The following is a 19,680-nucleotide window of genomic DNA, read 5'->3' as shown; positions in this document are numbered from 1 at the left end:
CCAGGGAAAGCTATTTACACTCACCCAGTACATATGACCCTGAAGGATCCTGAGTATCACCCAAATAGAAAACAATATTCTTTAAAAGAAGAGGCAAAGGAATTATAACCTGTTATAGATAAGCTAGTTCAATATGGACTTCTTAAATCTTGTCAGTCTCCCCTGTAATACCCCAATGTTCCTGTCCTAAAACCTGGCAGGGAATACTGCTAGTACAAGACCCAAACTTGTTAACTAAGTCACAACCCCTGAACACCCAATAGGTGCAGACCCTTATATCTTGCTCTCCAAATGCCAGGAAATGCTACTTGGTTTATGGTGCTGGATCTCAAGGATACATTCTTTCCAATCCCTCAGCATCTGTCCATCTTCCCAGTATCTCTGTTTGTGAATGGGAAAATTCTGTCCTCCCCCAGGGGTTTAGGGATAGCCCTCATTTCTTTGCTTGGGCCCTGGCAAAGGACTTGAGGGATCTCAAACTCAAGTGGGAATGGAGCCTTCAACATATGGATTACCTGCTTTTGTGTAGTCAACCAAGGAGGTCTCCAAGCAACACACCACTCACTCAATTTCTTGGCAGAAAGAAGATACAGGGCACCTAAAAAGAAGGTCCAGATCTCCCAACAGAAGATGTAATGTCAGAGATATATACTAATTCTAGGTACCAAGGAAATCTCCCTGGACAAGATAGGGCCATTTTGTGAACTGGGTCCACTGTCTGTCTCGTCTGCACAGCTCTGCTCCTTTTGGGGAATGGCAGGTGTTACAGTTTGTTACAGGCTGTGAGGTGTCCCCCAAAAGCTCACATGTGAAACAATGCAAGAAGGTTTAGAGGAGAAATGAGTGGGTTATGAGACCTTAACCCAATCAGTGAATTAATCACCAGATGGGATTGAGTGGTGATGAAGGCAGGTAGGGTGTGGCTGGAGGTCACTGGAGGCATGGCTAGGGGTACATGTTTGTATCTGGCAAGTGGAGTTTCTCTGCCTCCTGATCATCATGTGAGCTACCTCTCCCTACCATACTATTCCTGTGTGGTGTTTTGCCTCACCTTGAGCCCTGAGGAATGGAGCCAGCCTTCTATGGACTGAGACCTCTGAAATGGTAAGCCTCTAAATAAACGTTTCCTCTACAATTGTGGTTGGGCCTAGATGCCCTTCAATTGACGAATGGATAAAGAAACTGTGGTATATATACACGATGGACTATTAGTCAGCCATAAAGAAGAATAAAATTATGGCATTTGCTGGTAAATAGATGAAATTGGAAAATACCATGCTAAGTGAAATAGGCCAAGCCCCAAAAAAAAAAAGGCCGAATGTTTTCTCTGATAAGTGCATGACAATATATAATGAGGGGGCGGTGGCAGGGGGAAGAGAAGAATGAAGGAACTTTGGATGGTGTAGAGGAAAAAGGGGTGGGAGAGGGTGGGGTGGAAACACAGTAGAATGAAACACAGTATTACCCTATATACACGTATGATTGCATGAATGGTGTGGATCTACATTGTGCACAACCATAGAAATGAAAAGTTGTACCCCATTTGTGTACAATGAATCAAACTGTGTCTGTAAAAAAAAAAAAAAAATTGTGCTGGTTGGGTCTTTTAATCACAGTGGTGAAAAAGTTGACTAAAACAGCAGACTTCTGTACAATCTGGGTCTTAAACTGTGATCTTACTGCAAAACCCCTCTATGAGAGCCAGGAGGGCTAGACTCAAGATCCTCCAGAATGGAGTGAAGAAAAAGAAGTGGACTTTTGGGCGTGAAAGCAGGCCCTCAGCCAGGCCCCAGCTCAGGAACAACCCACCTAACCACACCATTCACCTGTTATGTGGCATGAAGAACAGCCACAGGGGTCCTAACCCAAGACCTGGGGGACAACCCAGACCACTGACTTATTTCTCCAGGAAAATAGTTGGGGTAATTGCAGGGTGGCCAGGATGTGTGCAAGTGGTGGCAGCTATAGCCCTCGTGGTAACAGAGGCCACTAACTGGACTTCAGACAACCTCCTGAGGTTCTCACCCTCACCAGTTAAAGCCACACTGGAAATGAAAGGGTGTTTATGGACGACAAGACTCACAAATACCAGGCAGTTCTCATGGATGATCCTGAAGTCAGTATCAGGACATGTGATACTCTCCATGAGCCTCTGATGCCCACTGACCTCCCAACTGAACATTCATGTGAGGATGTGACCTTCCAGACCTGTGCCAGTTGCCCAGACCTATCTGCTCAACCCCTGCCTAACCTCGAGGAAGAGTGGCTCAGACAGTAGTTGTGTCTGCCAGTGTCAGAGGACAGCTGGGCATGTAGTAGTCAGCCTAGGAAAAACAACAGCTCACCCTTGCCCCTGGGGACTTCACCTCGAAGGCTGAGCTAACCACTCTAATTAGAGCACTAATGAAAGGGCAAGGTCAAGTGCTCAGTATAGACACGACTTCAGCTGTGCGGGTGGAGCACAGGGCACCTCCTCTTCCAAACCGTGTCAAGGACACCTCCTGTCAAGGACACCTCCAGGCCTGACTATGGGACCTGGTAATCTCCATGCTGCCACTCATGGCAGACACCACCAGGACAAGCCTGTCAGAAAGCACTCCTAAAATCCCAGTGCTGGGTCAGGCCCTGAGCATGTGAGGAGGTTGGCTTGCTGACCTATGCTTGGACTGAGCTGTGGCGTTATCCTGTGTGCTGCAACTGATGAAAGCATCACATCTAACAAGTGTGCACCTGGGAAGGGGGTGTGGGGAGGACGGGCTTGACAAGTTTAGGTATGGAGTGCCTCCAGCCTGCATGTCCCAAGTTGCAATCGACTGGATTCCCCAGCTTCCGTGCCATCTCTGTTCTGACCAGGTGGCTGGCATGTTGAGAGAGATGGTTCCTCAAGTTTAAATCCAGTATGGCTCCACCATGGGGAGCTAGCTTTTTAATGTTGTTTTAAAAACCTACACATTTCAAATTCTCAAAGCATTTCATTTGGTGGGCCCACAATTCAGGTCCCAGATACAAACACTGCAAAGCGAACAGTTGGGGCTAGACTTGCACTCAGAAAAGCAGCTGTCCACTCTTGCCGGGTTCCCATGGATTTGAGAACCCCAGGACTGGCATGTGGCAGGCTCCACGGCCCCCAGAACCACTGAGTTTAGGATGCACTGCAAGAGTAGTAAGCCTAGACACCAATCTACCTGCTTCCAACCCCCACAGCCTCCGAGCACAGGGAGAGCCAGCAGTGGTGGGACGCAGTCCTCTCCCCACCTGAGTCACGGCCACCAGGGAATGCCACATGGTCCTTGCCACCCTGGAGCTCTTGGTGTACCTCAGGTGGGCACATGTGTGGAATGTGGCACGCAGACAGGTGAGCCAGGGTGGCCCATGGATAGGATGCCTGGCATGGTGGACACAGGCATGGCTCTGCCACCTGTTGGCCCCACTGGGACATGATTCCTGGCCACAAAGTGGCCTCACACATTCCCCATTCCCAGTAAATGAAAAGACACACAGGGCTGCGGGGATGTGTGCTGGCCAGGGATGCCTGCCTGGAGGCCAGCACACCACCCAGGATGCCCAGCCTGTGGGAGTGTGCTGAGATCCAAGACAGACCGCCCCACCGAGCTGTTCGCCACTTCACAGCCACCAGTCTACCCAGGGCTGCCTGCCCAAGCAACTGGACAACTCCAGAAACATCTCAGCGCAGGGACCTTAAGTCAGTTGGGGATAGTATTCCTCAACCATCTGCCATTACTGCACAGGAGAAATGCTAGAAGGAAACAGCTGCCTGCACCAGAGCCTGCTAGGCAGGACAGAAGACGACTGGTCGTGGCACACTGCCCGTCAACTAGACTGTCAGCAAGTGCCCAAGTGGCCTCAGAGGGAATGCAGCTCTCTGCCAAGCCCTCCACTGCTCGCATGTAACCCTCACAACTGCATCACGCAACTTTGGTACCTGGCAGTGACCTGAACACAGCCAGCGGGCCCCATGGGACACTGGAACCCAAGATCAGGGTCAGTCTCAGCATCCACTGCCTGCCCACAGACAAGTCTCTCCACTCCCGAACAGACCTTCACCTACTCACCACCCCAAGGCCTTCAACTCAGGAGGGAGCAGCCAGGGTGCCTGCCTAGCAAAGCCTTTTCTACCAGTGTGCCCTTTGGGATATGCTCACACCCCAAGGGGTGGGCTCTAACCCCTTCTGCACACTGAGCTGTGCCTCCCCCCAGGTTTGCCCGTTGGGGCTCTAGGCCCACAGCTTTGTGTTACGAGGTAGGGTATTGGGAGGGAGGCAACTGAGTTGAGCTGAGGCTAGGTGAGTAATCCTCACCAGGGTCACTGGGGTTGTGCCTATGTGAGGAGAGGAGACACCTGGGTCTCTGGCTCCTTCTCCATGTGTGCACACACTCTGCAGGGAGGAGGCCACCAGGCAGGGTCACCCCTTATTTTCTGTGGTGTGCACTGTTTTCTCCTGGCCCACAGTACAAAGAGTCAGCAGGTTCACGGCTGTTTAAAACAAGATCCAGTGTGCATTAATGAACTTAAACTTTCAAACACACCTCCTAGCTTCAACTCACCAACATTCTGCCAGGTTTCCCCCTTTATTAGAACTTTAAGGCAAGTCCTTGACACCATGTCATTTCTCCCACCAATGTCAGAATTCATCTCCACACCATGTCATCACAGCAAATTCCTTTTAATACCACCAAGTGCCCAGCCTGCTCATTCCACGACTGTCTCAGAAACAGCTTCTCATCACTGTTTTGTTCCCAGCACCCCAGCCGCCCCACTGCTCTGTGCCCCTGGCTGCTTGGTGCAGGCGCCGTCTGACAGCAACCCTCAGGGGTCTGGTGCCGTGCTTCCTGCTGGTGGGCTGTGCTGGTCCTCTTCACCCTGCTCCCTGTGACCTCACTTCCAAGTCCAGAAGCAACTGTTACCTGGGAATTATTTTAGAGTACCAGGGATCAAGCACGAGAGCTCCACCATTAAGGTGCACCCCCTGCCTTTTAGTTTTTTCAGACTGGGCCTCACCAAGTTGCTGAGGTTAGGGTGTGCACCACTGCACCTGGCTGTTAACTGGAATCTTAAAAAGCAAAACCCCTCATCAGACATTAGGATAACCTGAGATACAGCAGGGACAAGTGCTTGGTCCCCACTCAGCCCTGGCAGTAGGGAGCTGCCCAGACTGTTTCTGCCTAGTTAAGCAGAGGCACCCCAAGCTGAGGACCAACCGAGAAGACGGTCTTCAGCAAGCATGGCCACCACATGCTGCTCTTAAAACAGCCACACTTGCCAGCTCCAGGGGCATGACCAGCTCCAAGCCACTGGCCAACGGAGAGGGTATGGGCAGAGGGAGCTCCTGTTACCCACCAAGCAGGCAGCCCCAACACAGCCAGCTTCTGGGCACCTGCACAAAGCTGCCAACAGCCAAAGCCCATGACACAGGGCAGTGCAGTGAGGTCATTAAGGAGCCTGAAAGCCAAGGGCCAGAACTGAGCAGCACAGTCCAGGTTGGCAGCATCTCCGTGACTTGTGGTCCCAACATGTGGATGCAGGGCTGTGGAGATATGTCCAGTTCTCCTTCACATGCCCAGGGCAGAGGCCCCTATGTGACGCTGGGAACGGCCTTCCTAGGCACATCCTATGAACTCAAATAAATAGAAGCAAGACAGTGCTACTCTGCCCAAACCCCAACGTCCAAGTAAAGAAGCCGCAAAAAGGGAAGAGTTGAGGATGTGGCTGACTGATGCAGGATGGCCCACCAGTCCCGTGCTGCCACTGGGCAGACAGCCCCACACGTGCTCTGCCAACCACACCCTGGCTTTGAATACAGGTCTGGCCTTTTAACTGTCTCCCAATGCCACAAAGGTGCTCATTTCTACGTCACGTGGTGAGGTTGCAAAAGAGGCTTCGCTTCTCTATAAAATGTAAAACTATCTTGCAGAGATGGAAGAAAGACAGTTGAGCAAATAGTAAGGGAGAGAAAGGTTAAAGTGCACATGAGTGACAGTGGGGGCAGGGGTCGAATTCCCAGGCTGAGAGCGCGGGTGCCTCTCCAGGGTCTGGATATGGGGTGCTCCGTGGTGTACTCTGGAGCCCCTTCTTCCGATGGCATTTCCTGGTGGTACTTCTCGGGGGCTCTGTGGAGCCCCAAACAGTTGTTTGGAGAACCAAGAAGGCTTCCTTCCAGGCTCAAGAGCGACTGAAAGAGTACAGGTCTTCCCCAGCGAAGGTGGAGCATCCAGGCCAGGGCCTCTACACCTGGCCCCGCCGGTGAGTCCTCTGATGCCGAGTGAAGAAGCCCAGGTGGCGGAAGCCCTTCCCACAGCGGTCACACTCGTAGGACCTCTTGGTCAGGTGCAGCTTCTGGTGGATGCTGAACCCCTTGGGCCACCGGAAGGCCTTCCCGCACTCAGCACAGGTGTATGGCTTTTCCCCGCTGTGAATGCGCTGGTGGTGGCTAAGGTTCTCCTTGGTCCGGAAGGCCTTGCCACAGTCAGTGCAGAAGAAAGGCCTCTCCCCAGTGTGCACCAGCTGGTGCCGGAGGAGGTTGGACTTCTGCTTGAAGGCCTTCCCGCAGTCACCACACACGTAGGGCCGGTGCTCTGTGTGGACTTTGCGATGCTGCGCCAGACGGTCCTTCAAGCTAAAGGCCTGTCCACACAGCTCGCAGCTGAAGGGCTTCTCACTCGTGTGGTTCCTCTGGTGGCGCAGGAGGTTGGAACACCACCGGAAGGTCTGGCCACACTGGAAGCACTCAAAGGACCTGGTTCCGGTGTGTACTGTCTGGTGAGCAGCCAGCCGGCTGTGGCAGCTCAGCGCCTTCCCGCATGTACCACAGATGAATGCAGGTTCCTCCGTGCGGCTCCTGTGTGGCTCCCCAAGGCCTGGCCACTGCCTGCAGGCCTTCCCACAGGTGGGGCCATGGAGAGTCGCAGGCTTGTCAGCTTTCCTCCCTGGAGAAGTCCTGGGAAGCCGCACATCACCCGCCCCTGGGAGGAAGCTCTTCCCCAAGCCAGCCCCTTTCTGGAGTCTTCCCCTCAGGTGGGTTTTCTCATGAGCCCAGGCTGGCTGATCACAGAGTCTCTTGTGGTCAACAGGCTTCCTTGACCCTATGGAGGAAGACCAACACATTTACAGGACTGGTGGCTCCAGGGAGAGATCAGGTCATGCAGTGGCCATCCTTTTTTATTTTTAAGTTTATTTTTATTGTAAACAAATGGGACACATGTTGTTTCTGTTTGCACATGGAGTAACAGCATACCACTTGCATAATCATACATCTACATAGGGTAATGGTGTTCGATTCATTCCATTATTTTTTTCCTTCCCCCCCACCCCTCCCACCTCTCTTTTCCCTCTATACAGTCCCTCCTTCCTCCATTCTTGCCCCCCTCCCACCCCCCCATTATGTGTCATCATCCGCTTATCAGTGAGATCATTCGTCTTTTGGATTTTTGAGATTGGCTTATCTCACTTAGCATGATATTTGGCCATCTTTTAAGTGTGAGGGAAAGCTACGAAATGTGTCAAATCTACTAATTTCAAGCAAAACAGGGAGGCACTCCTAAAAAGTCACTCCTTACAGCACAAGCTATAAAGAAAACATGCCAAAAGCACAGAGCTGAGCTAAACCCACTGACATTGGCCTACATAAAGTGAACTCAGCTCATCTCAACCCCGTGGCAGGCAGGTGAAGCCCGGCACCACGGCCCTGTGAGCTGTCTGAGCAGCACAGCGATGCACACTGGCACTGGTGTCCCCAAGCCAGGAGGGGCTCAGGGAGGCACCACCAGATGGCCCTGCTGAGGTGCCCCTGGGGCCTGGGCAGAGGCTAGGGACTCCACATATTCAGGACCTCCCACCTTCCCCAGCCTGCGGCTCCAACAGATCCAGAAGCCTTCCAGCCTGCCTCGGTTTACACGACTGCTCAATCTGAATTAAACAACAACCCCAGGGCTGGGATGTGGTCAGTGGTAAAGCACTTGCCTAGCACATGTGAGAGACCCTGGTCCATCCCCAGCACCACCACAGGGAGAAACAAAATACCCCCATGACCACCACCAAGGCCACCACTCCTTTACGGAAAGGAGGTAGTGCTGTGGACCAGCTTTACAAATGGGCAGACAGAATAAAAAGCTGCTCAGGTCACCCAGAGACCGTGACCCGCAGTAGGCCCAGTGGCAGGAGTGTGGCTGCCACCGCTGCCCCACTCAGAAGCAGCTTTGTGCCCATCTCCCCTGGAAGGGAAGGTGCTGGAGGGTGCTGTGTGCCGGGCTCTCAACTGGGAGCTCTGAGACAGAGGAAGAGGCCAACCGGGCCCAGTCTAGAGTGCTGTGCTCACCTGGGCGGGAACCCCGCCGTGCTTCCCGAAACTCAGATCTCTTCCAATTGTCAACCCACGGCTCATCCCACTGTTCCAGGTGAGAGACAAGATCTGGTCTGGGGCCGCAAAATCCTTCTCAAAAGGGAAAAAAGGTGTTTTATTTGTGCAGAGGACAGTGAGGGTCAGGGCTCAGGTCAGTTTTGGATCAGTACAAGGTGACCCAGCAGCCGGGACAGCCCTTAAGGACCCCCTGGAGAATCTGCCTGAAGCAGAGATGAAAGAGGAGACTTCCCCAATCCCACTGACCCACACAGGGTCCTGGAGGCCTGAGCACACAAGAAAAGCTGCCTCCAGGGAAGTCAAGAGAGCCCCTGGACCAGACCGTCAGAGGGTGGGTTGGGCCCTCTGTCCACGCAGGCTGAGAACTCTACTCTCAAGTCCTTGGCTGGAACCAATGAGGCCCTTACCCAAAGCAACCAAGCTCCTGAAGTTGTCCAGCATCACATCCCAATACAAGGCCCTCTGCCCAGGGCCCAGACACTCCCACTCCTCCCTGGAGAAGCACACTGCCACGTCCTCAAAGGTCACTGGCACCTGACACACGCAGGGCTCCAGGACTCGCTGCTCCTGAAAAAGAATGAGAGAGAGAGAGCAAGTAGTCCCACATCTGCAGGAAGGGGTGAGGCCTCCGACAGGAGAAACCCCGAGAGGCGCCCACAGCCACGCCCAGGAAGGTACCTGTGTGGATGGGTCACCCGATTCTTATGATAGACCCCGACCCCCACGTGGCTGCACTTGGAGATGGGGGCCTCTGAAAAGCAAGTAAGGTTAAATGAGGTCAAAGGGTGGGGTCGTGAACAACAGGCCTGGGGTCCTGATAAAAAAGGCAGAAAACCAGGCACAGTGGTGCACGCCTGTAATCCCAGAGACTTGGGAGACTAAAAGTCAGGAGAATCACAAGTTTGAAGCCAGCCTCAACAACTTAGTGAGGCCCTAAGCAACTTAACAAGACCCTGTCTCAAAAAAATGGGCTAGGGATGTGGTTCAGTGGTAAAGCACCCTGGGTTTAGTCCCCAGGATGGGGAAAAAAAGGAAAAAGGACAAAAGGCAGAGAGCTCCTTGGCTCTGCCCAACAGGAGGCCACTCACAAAGGCAGCGTCCACAGCCAGGAAGAAGCCCAGGCCAGGACTGCACATGCCAGCACCAATGCTGGACTCTGCAGGACAGAGAAGTTGATGGCTATAGCTTAAACTGCCCACCTGGTATTGTGCTTGCAACTGCACTGGACTAAGCACCTAAAAGAACCAAACACATTTTCCAAGTTGGTTATGACATCTACTAAGCTCTTATGTAAGTGAACTGGGCTCTTTTCTTTTTCCCAGGTCCAAGAAAGAACCAGCAGAAAGGCAAGCCTGGCAGGTAGCCTCCCTGCTGAGGCCACGCCTGGGGGCCTATAGCCAACAACAGAGCTCACCTGGGGCACATCCATGGGAACCGCAGTGGCCATGCTCTGGGGAAACACAGGTATAACGGAGCAGACAGTCTGGGGAGACAAAGCGGGGTGAGCAGGAGCAGCTGGCACGAAGCCCCACCTGACTCCAAGAGCCAACCCCCACCCTTGCAAGCCCAGGGAGCCCAGGAAAAGCCAGCAGTGCCCATGCCCTGGCACTGAGAGACCAGGGAGAGCAGTGCTATGTCCCCTCTCAAGTGACAGAACTCCAGAACACCAGGAAGCAGGCAGATCTGTCTCCAGAGGAGGTTGTGACCAGCCAATTGTGGCTGAAAGTCACCAGCCTGACGGCAGATGTGGTACTGGAGAGTGAGACTACAACCCCAACCAAGGCCCCTGGATCCGGCGAGGCCAGGCCATTCCATAGGGCAGAGCACACAAACTGTCCTCAGGTGCTTTCCCACGAGCATACAGGCCACATCCCAGCCACCTTCCCCTAATTCAGAATGTGAGCTGGCCCCAGGAAACCCCACCGGCCTTCACTGGCCAGGTGCTCCCCACAGTGAGCTGCATCTGTGGCTTCTGCCATGGGCCTGCCAAGAACCACCCTCCCCAGGATCCAGAAGCCTCTGCTGTGAAGCCCAACCTCAGGCACTGTGGGAGAAGACATCCCCAGGGGCAGGAAGAGAGAACACGTCTCCTTCCCCTGCCAGCGAGAAGGGGCCTCGCTGCAGACCCTACCTCAGGAGTGCCCTTTGGACCATCATGAGCCCCCTTACACCAAATCCAGCAACTTAGAGAAAGTGAACAAATTCCCTGAAAAAGACTGGAACTGAGCCAGCCAAGTGGAGGCCCAGCCTGCTGAACTAATGTAACCAGGATGGCGCACTCCACGGGAGGGACGATAGGTTGGTGGGACTGGCGCGAACTCACCCGCCCCATAGAGGGACCACACAAACTCACAAGTTTTTATGAGAAGACCAGTTTCTCTTAATTAGGCAGCACGACCCTTAAACCCAAACCATATAACACACTGTCAGAGGAAAATTACAGGCCAATCTCTCATTAGCAGACACAGACGTTTTTTAAATCGCAGGAGGCCAAATCCAGCATTTACAAACAGAAGCCTGTCATGACTGAGGGCGTGCATCCCAAGGACACAGTAACTGTGGTCTGACCTCCTGGGGACAGGAGGGCACTGTCTCTGCACTCACCTCTGCCTCACAGTCCTTCCCCAATCCTTCTGACATCATCACGTGTGTCTCAGCTCTAAATGGACGTCAGTCACGTGGAACTCGGCTTTTGTGTTTTCCAACTTGAGACTTGCAGAGACCAAGCCTGTCATGACCACAGCCCATTTTGGCCGTGACTGCCTGTCCGCCCACCAGGTAACCCTGACACGGTCTCAAGTCCTACAGGGCAGAGTCAGGCTATGTGTGTTGTGCTGGTCATCGATGCCCAACTGCTTCTTAATGGACATTTGACATATTAATCACCTTTTTCAAAATATGTTTTTAGTTGCAGATGGACACAATACCCTTATTTTATTTATTTACTTTTATGTGGTGCTGAGGATCAAATCCTATGCCTCACACGTGCTAGACAAATGCTTGACCACTGAGCCACAACCCCAGCTCTGTTAACCGTTTTTGAGAAAGGCCAGGTCTGCTCTGGCTGGCCAGAGCCCAACTATGTCCAGATGGCCACGTGAACCTTCCCGAGCCCTGTGCACAGCCCTGTGCAGCTTCTTCTGGTAAGTGATCAGCCTGCTACGTCACAGAGCCCTGGATCCGCCTGCCTTCTCTGGGTTTCAGTCCCTCCCACCTTCTGCAGACATCTCTCACAAATGGGGGCCCAGGTTCCATAACGAGATCACCTCTTCCCTTTTTTTTCTTTAAATATATATTTTCAGGGCTGGGTTGTGGTTCAGTGATAGGGCGCTTGACTTAGCATGTGGGAGGCACTGGGTTAAATTCTTAGCACCTCATATAAATAAATAAAATAAAGGTCAATCAACAACTAAAGCAAAAAATTTTTTAAATATATATTTTCAATGACTTTATTTATTTTTGGTGCTAAGGATTGAACCCAGTGCCCCACGCATGCTAGGCAAGCACGCTATCATGCTACAACCCCGGTCCCTCAACTCTTCCTTTTATTTATTTATTTATTTAAAATTTTTTTTTTTAGTTGTACAGGAGCACAATACCTTTATTAATTTTATGTGGTGCTGAGGATGGAACCCAGTGCCTCACGTGTGCTAGGCAAGCACTCACCACTGAGCCACAACACTGGCCCAACACCTCTTCCTTATAAAGCATGGCAGCAGCTTTAGTCACAATGACTTTCCTAATTTTTCCTTTATCATTTGGAAATGAACCAACATAATTAACCACATTAACAACACAAAGGAGAAAATGCAGTGTCAAGTTCCATGATTATCTCAAAAGATTTAGTGATATGATTTAAATGTCCTTTCCAAAACTCATGCTCAAATCTGTCTCCATGCAAGTAGGGGGACCGATACCACTGTTAGGTCATTGTGCAGTATTTCCATGACGGGTTCTGGGTGCTCTGCCCCACTGTGACACAGCGGGAAGGGCCCTGCCAGACAGTGCTACTGCACTCCTGGACTTCCTGGCCTCCAGCTGTACAAAATAAGTTTTCTCTATAAATTGCCAGTCTGTGGTATTCCATTATACAATCAAAAAAGGCACTGTTAAAATCCAGCACCCAGCAAGCAGGGGCAGATAGAACCCCATAACCACAGGCCTGCAGTGCACACCTCATGAAGGAGCCCATACTGCCTCTCCTGCTGGGCCCAGGACCAGGCGAGGCTGTCTGCTCTAACTGCTTCTCCTTACCATCTTATCGGTGGCCCAAGTCCATGCAAGGAGGCAGAAAAAGAAAGAGTCATAAAAATTAGGAAGAAGCAAAACTATCATTATTCAAGGATGACATGCTTATGCTTGAGGAAAGTCAGGAGGAATTTTCAAAAAGCAGCTAGTAAGTCCACAGGATATAGAAATCAACTGATTCTACTGGCTATGAATATAGGGGATAGGAAACAACATTAAGGGCAACTTATACAGTAACATGAAAAAAATCAAACACCTAGTAATACATTTAGGATACTCCAGCCCTAAAAGCCACAAAACACTGGGCAAAACTGAAGACAAAGATAAACTGGGAGAAATCCTATGTGGGAAACATGCAAACTCAGGTCTCCTGAACTCAGTCTCTGACACCAGGTCACCAGGTATGTGGGACCTCCCCAACCTGCACAGCAAGCAAGCAATCCTGCAGCGCACAGGCCTCCTCAACCCCACCCAATCCAATTCTGACACCACCCACACCTGGAGACAGTGTCAATTCCCAGACTCGGGGCTCAGCCCCAAGACAGCACCACTGATGGTACCAGTCCCAAACCTCTGGCTGTCCCACCTGCACTTCTGACAACTACCTATAAACCAAGGTTCCCAAAAGTCCCTCCTGAGGTCGGGTCATTTTGCTCGAGTGGCTCCTAGAACTCAGAAAGCCTACTCGTGCTTCCTGCCTTACAGAGGTCACAGATGAAGAGATGCACTGGGTGAGGCATGTGGGAAGGGCTGAGCAGCCCACTGGGTTATTCCAAGGCTCCCCCAGCTCTGAGTCCTTTGGGGTTTTAGGGAGGTTTCATTATGTAGGTTTGGATTTTATCACTGGCCACCGGTGATCAACTCAACCTTCTTCAGCCTCCCTTCCCTAGAGTCTCAGGTGGGGCTGCAAGAACCCCATCTATCTAGAAGTTTCTATAGTGACCATTAGCATACAGAGGCACCTTCACTACAACGATCCCAATGACTCAGGAGTCAGGAAATGTGTTGAAGATCATATTCAGTTCAGTTTTCCCTAAACTGCTCCACGGATTCTACACAACTCCTCCCTAAATACCAGCAGGTTTTCTGAAGAAATTAAGATGCCGATTATAAAATTTATGTGAGAATGCAAAAGCTCTTAAACAATCATCCTGCAGAACAAATGAGGAGACTCTGCCAGCTGGTCCCGAGACTGCGCACCTAGGCTGCTTGTGCCGGCAGGACCCCTCCTCTGGCCATGTACAAGGCTCTCGCCCTTCTCTATCCTTTTATGACCTCTGTCTTTCTAAATTCCGGAGAAAAACCCCATCTAAATGGTTGTTTCCTATTAATCTGTCTTTAGATGTACAGAACATAGAACATCTGATGACGTTTGCAATGCCCTCCTTAATCTTTAGATCAGAATATCATCTGACACAAAGTGTATAAAAGGATTTTTTTTTTTTTTTTTTTTTTTGGTACTGGCGATCGAGCCCAGGAGCGCTCTACTACTGAGCTACATCCTCAGCCCTTTTTATTTTTTAATTTTGAGACAGGGTCATGTTACTGTTCATGATAGTCTTGAACTTGTGATTCTCCTGCCTCAGCCTCGTGAATTGCTGGGATTACAGGAGTGTGCCACCATGCCGGGATGATGTGAGGTTTAACTTGCATTACATTAAAAGTAATGTCTAAAAAGCCCCACAGGTGCTAACCCTAGTGTAGGAAAACAGACTGGCAAGAAATCAAGCAGCAGCTGGAGAAGTAGGAGAGCTTGGGTTTATTTATGCTGGTGGACCCAGACAAGCTCACACTCAAAATTCTGGGCCCCCAGCCATGGGGTTACAGGGTTTTTATAGTGCAGAGCAGGAGACCAGGTTACAAGGGCAGTACTGGCTGCTAATAGGTGGGTTTGAAATGGAGGCTGCTCAAGCAGGAACGAGTCAAGACAGGGTGGAAAGCCTGTGGCAGGAAGCCTGGTTACAGAAGCAGAACCAGCCAGTTATCTCTGGGTGGGGACTTCCACATCTCTGGGGATGTAGGCCCACTTCTGGCTTAACTAATAACTTGTCTTCTCCTGTTACCTATTGGCCTGAATCTGTTTTAGGTCATTTTCCTGTTCACTAGGAGGTCCAGGTCCATCAGGATGCTCTGGAGAAGAAAGGGAGATCTGACCCTGGACCACTAATGAAGACAGTTCAGCAGAAGCCTTCCTGCCTGATCCTCTTTTCCCTACCTGCAAAAAACCCATCTGCATTCCTGAGCCCCACGAGGTGCACCTTTGAGGAGATGTGCCTCCACACCATCTTCTTCAGGGCCTGTCCTGAATAAACCAAACTCTTCCTGAGGACTCATCTCCTGAGTGGTGGCCTTTGCACTCCAAGCAGCCCTGACTCAATCCTGGTAACCTAATGCTGTGTGATCAAGAGTGTGAAGCTGACATGAAGATAAACACACAGATCAAGAAAAACAGGACAGTCCAAATAGGACCATATATGCAGTTACATGCACCAATACAAGTCCAAGATTTTAAAAAGGCACCTTTTCAATTAATCAAGCTGAAACTGGGAAAAATTAACCTTTAAGCCCTGTACCTCACAGGCTCTAAATAACTCAAGAAGGACCACAGACCTAAGGCAAAAGTTGAAACTAAGAGTTTCTACGAGAAAAACAAAAAGACATTTACATTTACCTTTATAATCTTGAGGGAGGCAAAGATACCAAAAGTACTCACCTTAAAAAAATTATAAGTGGGACTGTACCAGAATTTTAAATTTCTGCTTGTAAGTGGACAGTTAGTTAAAAGCCAGGTGCAATGGAACAGGCATGTAACTCCAGTGATTTAGGAAGCTGAGGGAGGAAGACTGCAAGTTCAAGACCAGTCTGGGCAACTTTACAAAATCCTATCTCAAAATAAATAAAAAAGGGCTGGGGATGTAGCTCAGCGGTAGAGTGCCCCTGGGTTCAATCCTCAGCACAAAAAAAAGGAAGAGAGAAAAGTTCAAAGAAAATGAAAGGGCAAGCCACAGACAGAGAAAAGAGACTCATTCAGAACTGTAACTTCTACAAGTCGATGATGAGCAGAAAAAGCTTAGAACAAGCAAAATGTCTGAATGGCACTCTAGCAAAGTCATAGGATGGTCCATGAAAAGGCGCACTGAGCACAGGGTTTACTGTGATGACAAAACGTGACGGCTCCCCTCCTCTGAGCACCGCCGTTGGCCCACGGGCTGGACGTCGACGGGAGAGCCAGCGTGCAAGCTGCAGTGCATCCAGGGGCACCGCGGCAGCCCGCACGCAGGAACACGGGGAGAGCCACGTCTGCCGGACCCCCGGGAAGCTCCGGGCGAGGGGACAGGCGGGCTCACTCGGCCGTCGCAGGTGGGGACCCGGCGGGGCCGCTCACCTGGGGGCCTCGCGGCGGACGGCGGCGCGGGCGCGGCGTCCCCTCTGCAGCCGGGCTCGCGCGGCGGCCCTCCGGGGCTGGGCAGCCGGGCCTGGGCTCCGGCGTGTCTGAAGGCGCAGGGGGTTCGGAGCGCGGCTCGGGAAGACGGGCCCGCGTCAGACAAGCCTGGAGCGCGGGTGGCGGCGAGCAACCAAGACCGCAGGCCCCGGGCCGGCGCAGGACCGCCGCGCCACACTGACTTCAACTTCCCAGCGGAAGTGCGCTGCGGCCTTAGCAGTTTCCGGCCCTTCTAGGAACCGAATCTCGGTGTATCTCAGGAGGACTGAGGCGATCCCGGAGCCAGTGCGTGGCGGAGCCCAACCGCCGAGGCCCCGCCTTCCGGGGGGGCCCGTCCCGGCGCGCGCCCCGCCCCGCCCCCAGAACTGGAGCAGGCCTTTCGGCCAGGCCCCGCCCCCAGAGGCCCCGCCCCGGCGCGCACACTTCCGGGCCTGGAGCGGGTCCCGACAGTGGCCAGCACGCCCGGCCTCAGGACGTCTTTCCTCTGGACGGTGAGGTGCCAGGCGGCGAGCACCTGCCCGCGGTGTGGACTGGCTGTGGCGCTCCCCTGAGCCTGCCGGGAGATTTTTTTTTTCCTCCTACGGCAAAATAAGTGAAGTGCGGTAGTGTTCGGTACCTTCACACTGTAGTCTGTTAAGTCTTAAAACTTCCTCCTGCAGAACAGAAGGCCTGGGCCGTGCGGTGTGCAGAAGGGTCGCAAGTTTGAGGCCTGCCTGGACAACTTAGCAAGACCCTGTCTCAAAATAAAAAGGGCTGGGGATGTAGCGCAGTCGTAGAGTACCTTTGGGTTCAATCCCCAGTACCCCACAAGAGAGGGACCCTATGAATGCAAGAATGGGTGTTCAGAGGACCTGCTCAGAAGCGGAGCTGAAGATCACAATGGGAACACCGCAGTAAGAGCTGGACTTCAGAGGCCATGCAGAAGGAACCCAGGGGGATGTAATCACAGTGGGAAGCGGGTTTGTGTTTTGTTTTGCTCTGATTGTTTTGGTATTAGTGATTTTAACTCAGGGACAATTCACCACTGAGCTACAACCCCAGCCCTTTGTATTTTATTTTGGGACAGGGTCTTGGCTTGCTAAGGGCCTTGCTAAAATGCTGAGGCTGACCTTGAAATTGTGATCCTCCTATCAGCCTCCTGAGTCCCTGGATTTACAGGTGTGTGCCAGCGTGCTAGACTGCGAAATGCTTTGACAGATTTCAGACCTTATACAGCACTAGAGAATTCATGCAGGAGACTCTACCTGTGCAATGAATGTGGGAAAGCCATAATTCTATCTCTGTCATTACCAGATAGATGTGAATCTTTGCTGGAAAGAAACCACAGGAATGTGCTGACTGGGCTGCTGCACCAGGGCTCCAGGTTCCCCAGTGCCAGAGGACAGGCTCTGACTGTAGCCTCCTTTGCAGACCACACCTGGGTGAGCGTGGAGTTCACACGGGACAGGAGCTGTACATGCAGTGCTGCAGGCAGAGCCCTGGCCACATTCCCATAGGAGAATTTGTGGGTGGAGGCCCCACGTGGCAGTGCTTGCACACTCCGGCTGTGGATAGCAGCCATCAGCAAGCATGTGATACCTCACACCAAAGAGAAATTCAGTTCCACTGACAGTTCAAAGAAGAGAAAATTCAAACTAAAGAAATAAGAAAGCAATAAACAGAAATCAATCTTCAGACAGGATTCATAGCTATTGGGCTGAGAGTTCCTGTTAGAGAAAATTGCCTTAGATAATAAATTTATAAAAACAGTTGTCAACTAACACCTTCTACGTTGATGCTGCCTGTGGACACAAGAAGGCTGGCACATTGAGCACACTTGTAATTCCAGCAGCTCAGGAAACATAGGAAGGAGGACTGCAAGTTCAAGGTCAGCCTCAGCAACTTAGCAAGACCCTAAGCAATTTAGCGAGACCCTGTCTCAAAATAAAAAAAAAAATTTTTAAAGGCTGGGGACATGGCTTAGTGGTAAAGCACCCCTGGGGTTCAATCCCTAATGCAAAAAAAAAGGAAGAAAGAAAGAAGAAAAGAAGTTGAAACCTGTAGAAGTATTAACTGTTATGTGAGAAGTGTATGCATTTAATTTATAGAGACGTTTCAGCACAACGGTGGTTCTGCCTCTTGTTTGTATGTCAGGTTAATCATTAAAACATCTCTTGAGGCTGGGGATGACTGGTGGAACATAATCTCACCTCACATCTGGCATGCACAAGGGCCTGGGCTCAATCCTGAGTACCAAAATAAGCAAGCAGATGAAAGAACTAGTTGAACTTTACAGAGCTTTTATTACCTTCCAGTTGAAAGTTGTAGGTGAGGATGTGTGTTTGTATGATACAGGCATGTATTCGTATGCATGTGTGTACATGTGCGTGTACATACATCAGAGTTTAACTGAGGAAATGAACCACTAAAGCAGCATGTTAAAGAATATTCAACTGCGGAGATAATTTTTTTAATTAAAATGCCCAATTATATTGCACAACTAACACATTACTAAAATATAAATTGTTGAAACAGGAAAGTCTCCCTGTACTGGTGCCCCTGTGGGTGCTGATGCGGGATGGGTGACTCTGTAGGCCAGGCCCCATCCTGGCTGGGGGACGAGGGCTGAAGTGGTGCTGCTGGGAAGTGCCCGCAGCAAGCCACTCCACGACAGGAGGTCGTGTCGGCAAATGTACAGAATGCTGTGACCGGCAGAGGCTCAACAGGTGACATTTACGCTCCAGAAGATAAGCCAGCCCAGTGGCATACACCTGTCATCTCTGCTACTCAGGAGGCTGAGGCAGGAGAAGCACTTGAGGCTCTTACAGGAATTAGAGGTCAGTGTGGGCAACACAGCAAGACCCCATTTTTTTTTTTTTTTTTTTTTGATGGTACTGGGGATTGACCCCAGGGCCTTGTGCTTATGAGGCAAGCACTCTACCAATGAGCTATCTCCCCAGCCCAAGACCCCATCTTGATCAAGTAAATAAAAATAAACTTCTAGAAGATACAAGAAGACACTCTTCAGGTTGCTAAGATGATGGCTTTTAATTGTGAGATTGAGAATGGTATTTAAACAGAATGGGATTTAATGCTTGCAAACTTGTTAGAATGACTGGAGAATGCAGGAGGCTAACACTAGAACTGAGTTCAAAAGCCTAGCGCCACACTGTGACCCAAGGTAAAACATGGTATTAGGAAGCCCCAGCTGTACACCACTACTGAAACTGCATCCCGATGTCCCTGAAGCTGGGCCTAGAACACATGGGGTCTCATCCCAGTGAACCTGTGTTCCAGGAGAAGCAGCACAGGGGTTGGCCGTGCCTCACATAGAAAACAGGTGTCGGTGGGAAAGACCCCTATACTCTCCAAGGCCCTGGTTGCTACAGTCTCATGGTTTTGTGTGCAGGCCCAATCGGGAGACAGAAATAAGAAGGAAAGCCTAACATAATAATCATCAGCTCTGATGTAATTGTAGAGTCCAAGAGAATCACGAAGGCACAGGGCTGAGAATTGTGAGGAAGGACATGTGGAAGTCAAACAGGGTCAGGCTCAGACGCCAGCCAGAATAGGTGGCTACGAGTTGTGCTGCTCAGTAGATGCAGAGATTGCTTGCTGGGCTGGCCCAGCTGGGGT

General features: G+C 51.2%; 1 protein-coding gene across 4 annotated transcripts; it reads right to left on the bottom strand.

Moving 5' to 3' along the window:
- Positions 1-4,753: 4,753 nt before the first annotated feature.
- ZNF707 (zinc finger protein 707) lies at positions 4,754-16,309 on the bottom strand. Of its 4 annotated transcripts, none has more exons than XM_079145306.1 (5): positions 16,009-16,305; positions 9,790-9,858; positions 8,783-8,942; positions 8,334-8,450; positions 4,754-7,101 (listed from the first exon to the last, which is right to left on the bottom strand). In XM_079145306.1, exons 2-5 carry the CDS (start codon positions 9,820-9,822, stop codon positions 6,245-6,247), a joined length of 1,167 nt encoding a protein of 388 aa, XP_079001432.1. In that variant the 5' UTR covers positions 9,823-9,858; positions 16,009-16,305; the 3' UTR covers positions 4,754-6,244. The 4 variants fall into 4 exon arrangements, with proteins under 4 accessions (XP_079001432.1, XP_079001433.1, XP_079001434.1 ...); XM_079145307.1 differs by having other exon boundaries at positions 8,334-8,447; positions 16,009-16,298; XM_079145308.1 differs by lacking the exon at positions 8,334-8,450 and having other exon boundaries at positions 16,009-16,309.
- Positions 16,310-19,680: the final 3,371 nt, after the last annotated feature.

This window comes from Sciurus vulgaris, assembly GCF_902686455.1.
Source record: "Sciurus vulgaris genome assembly, chromosome: 1".
NCBI lineage: Eukaryota > Metazoa > Chordata > Mammalia > Rodentia > Sciuridae > Sciurus > Sciurus vulgaris.
The sequence above is the reverse complement of the archived record's forward strand: the minus strand, read 5'-3'. Positions and strand labels throughout refer to the sequence as shown.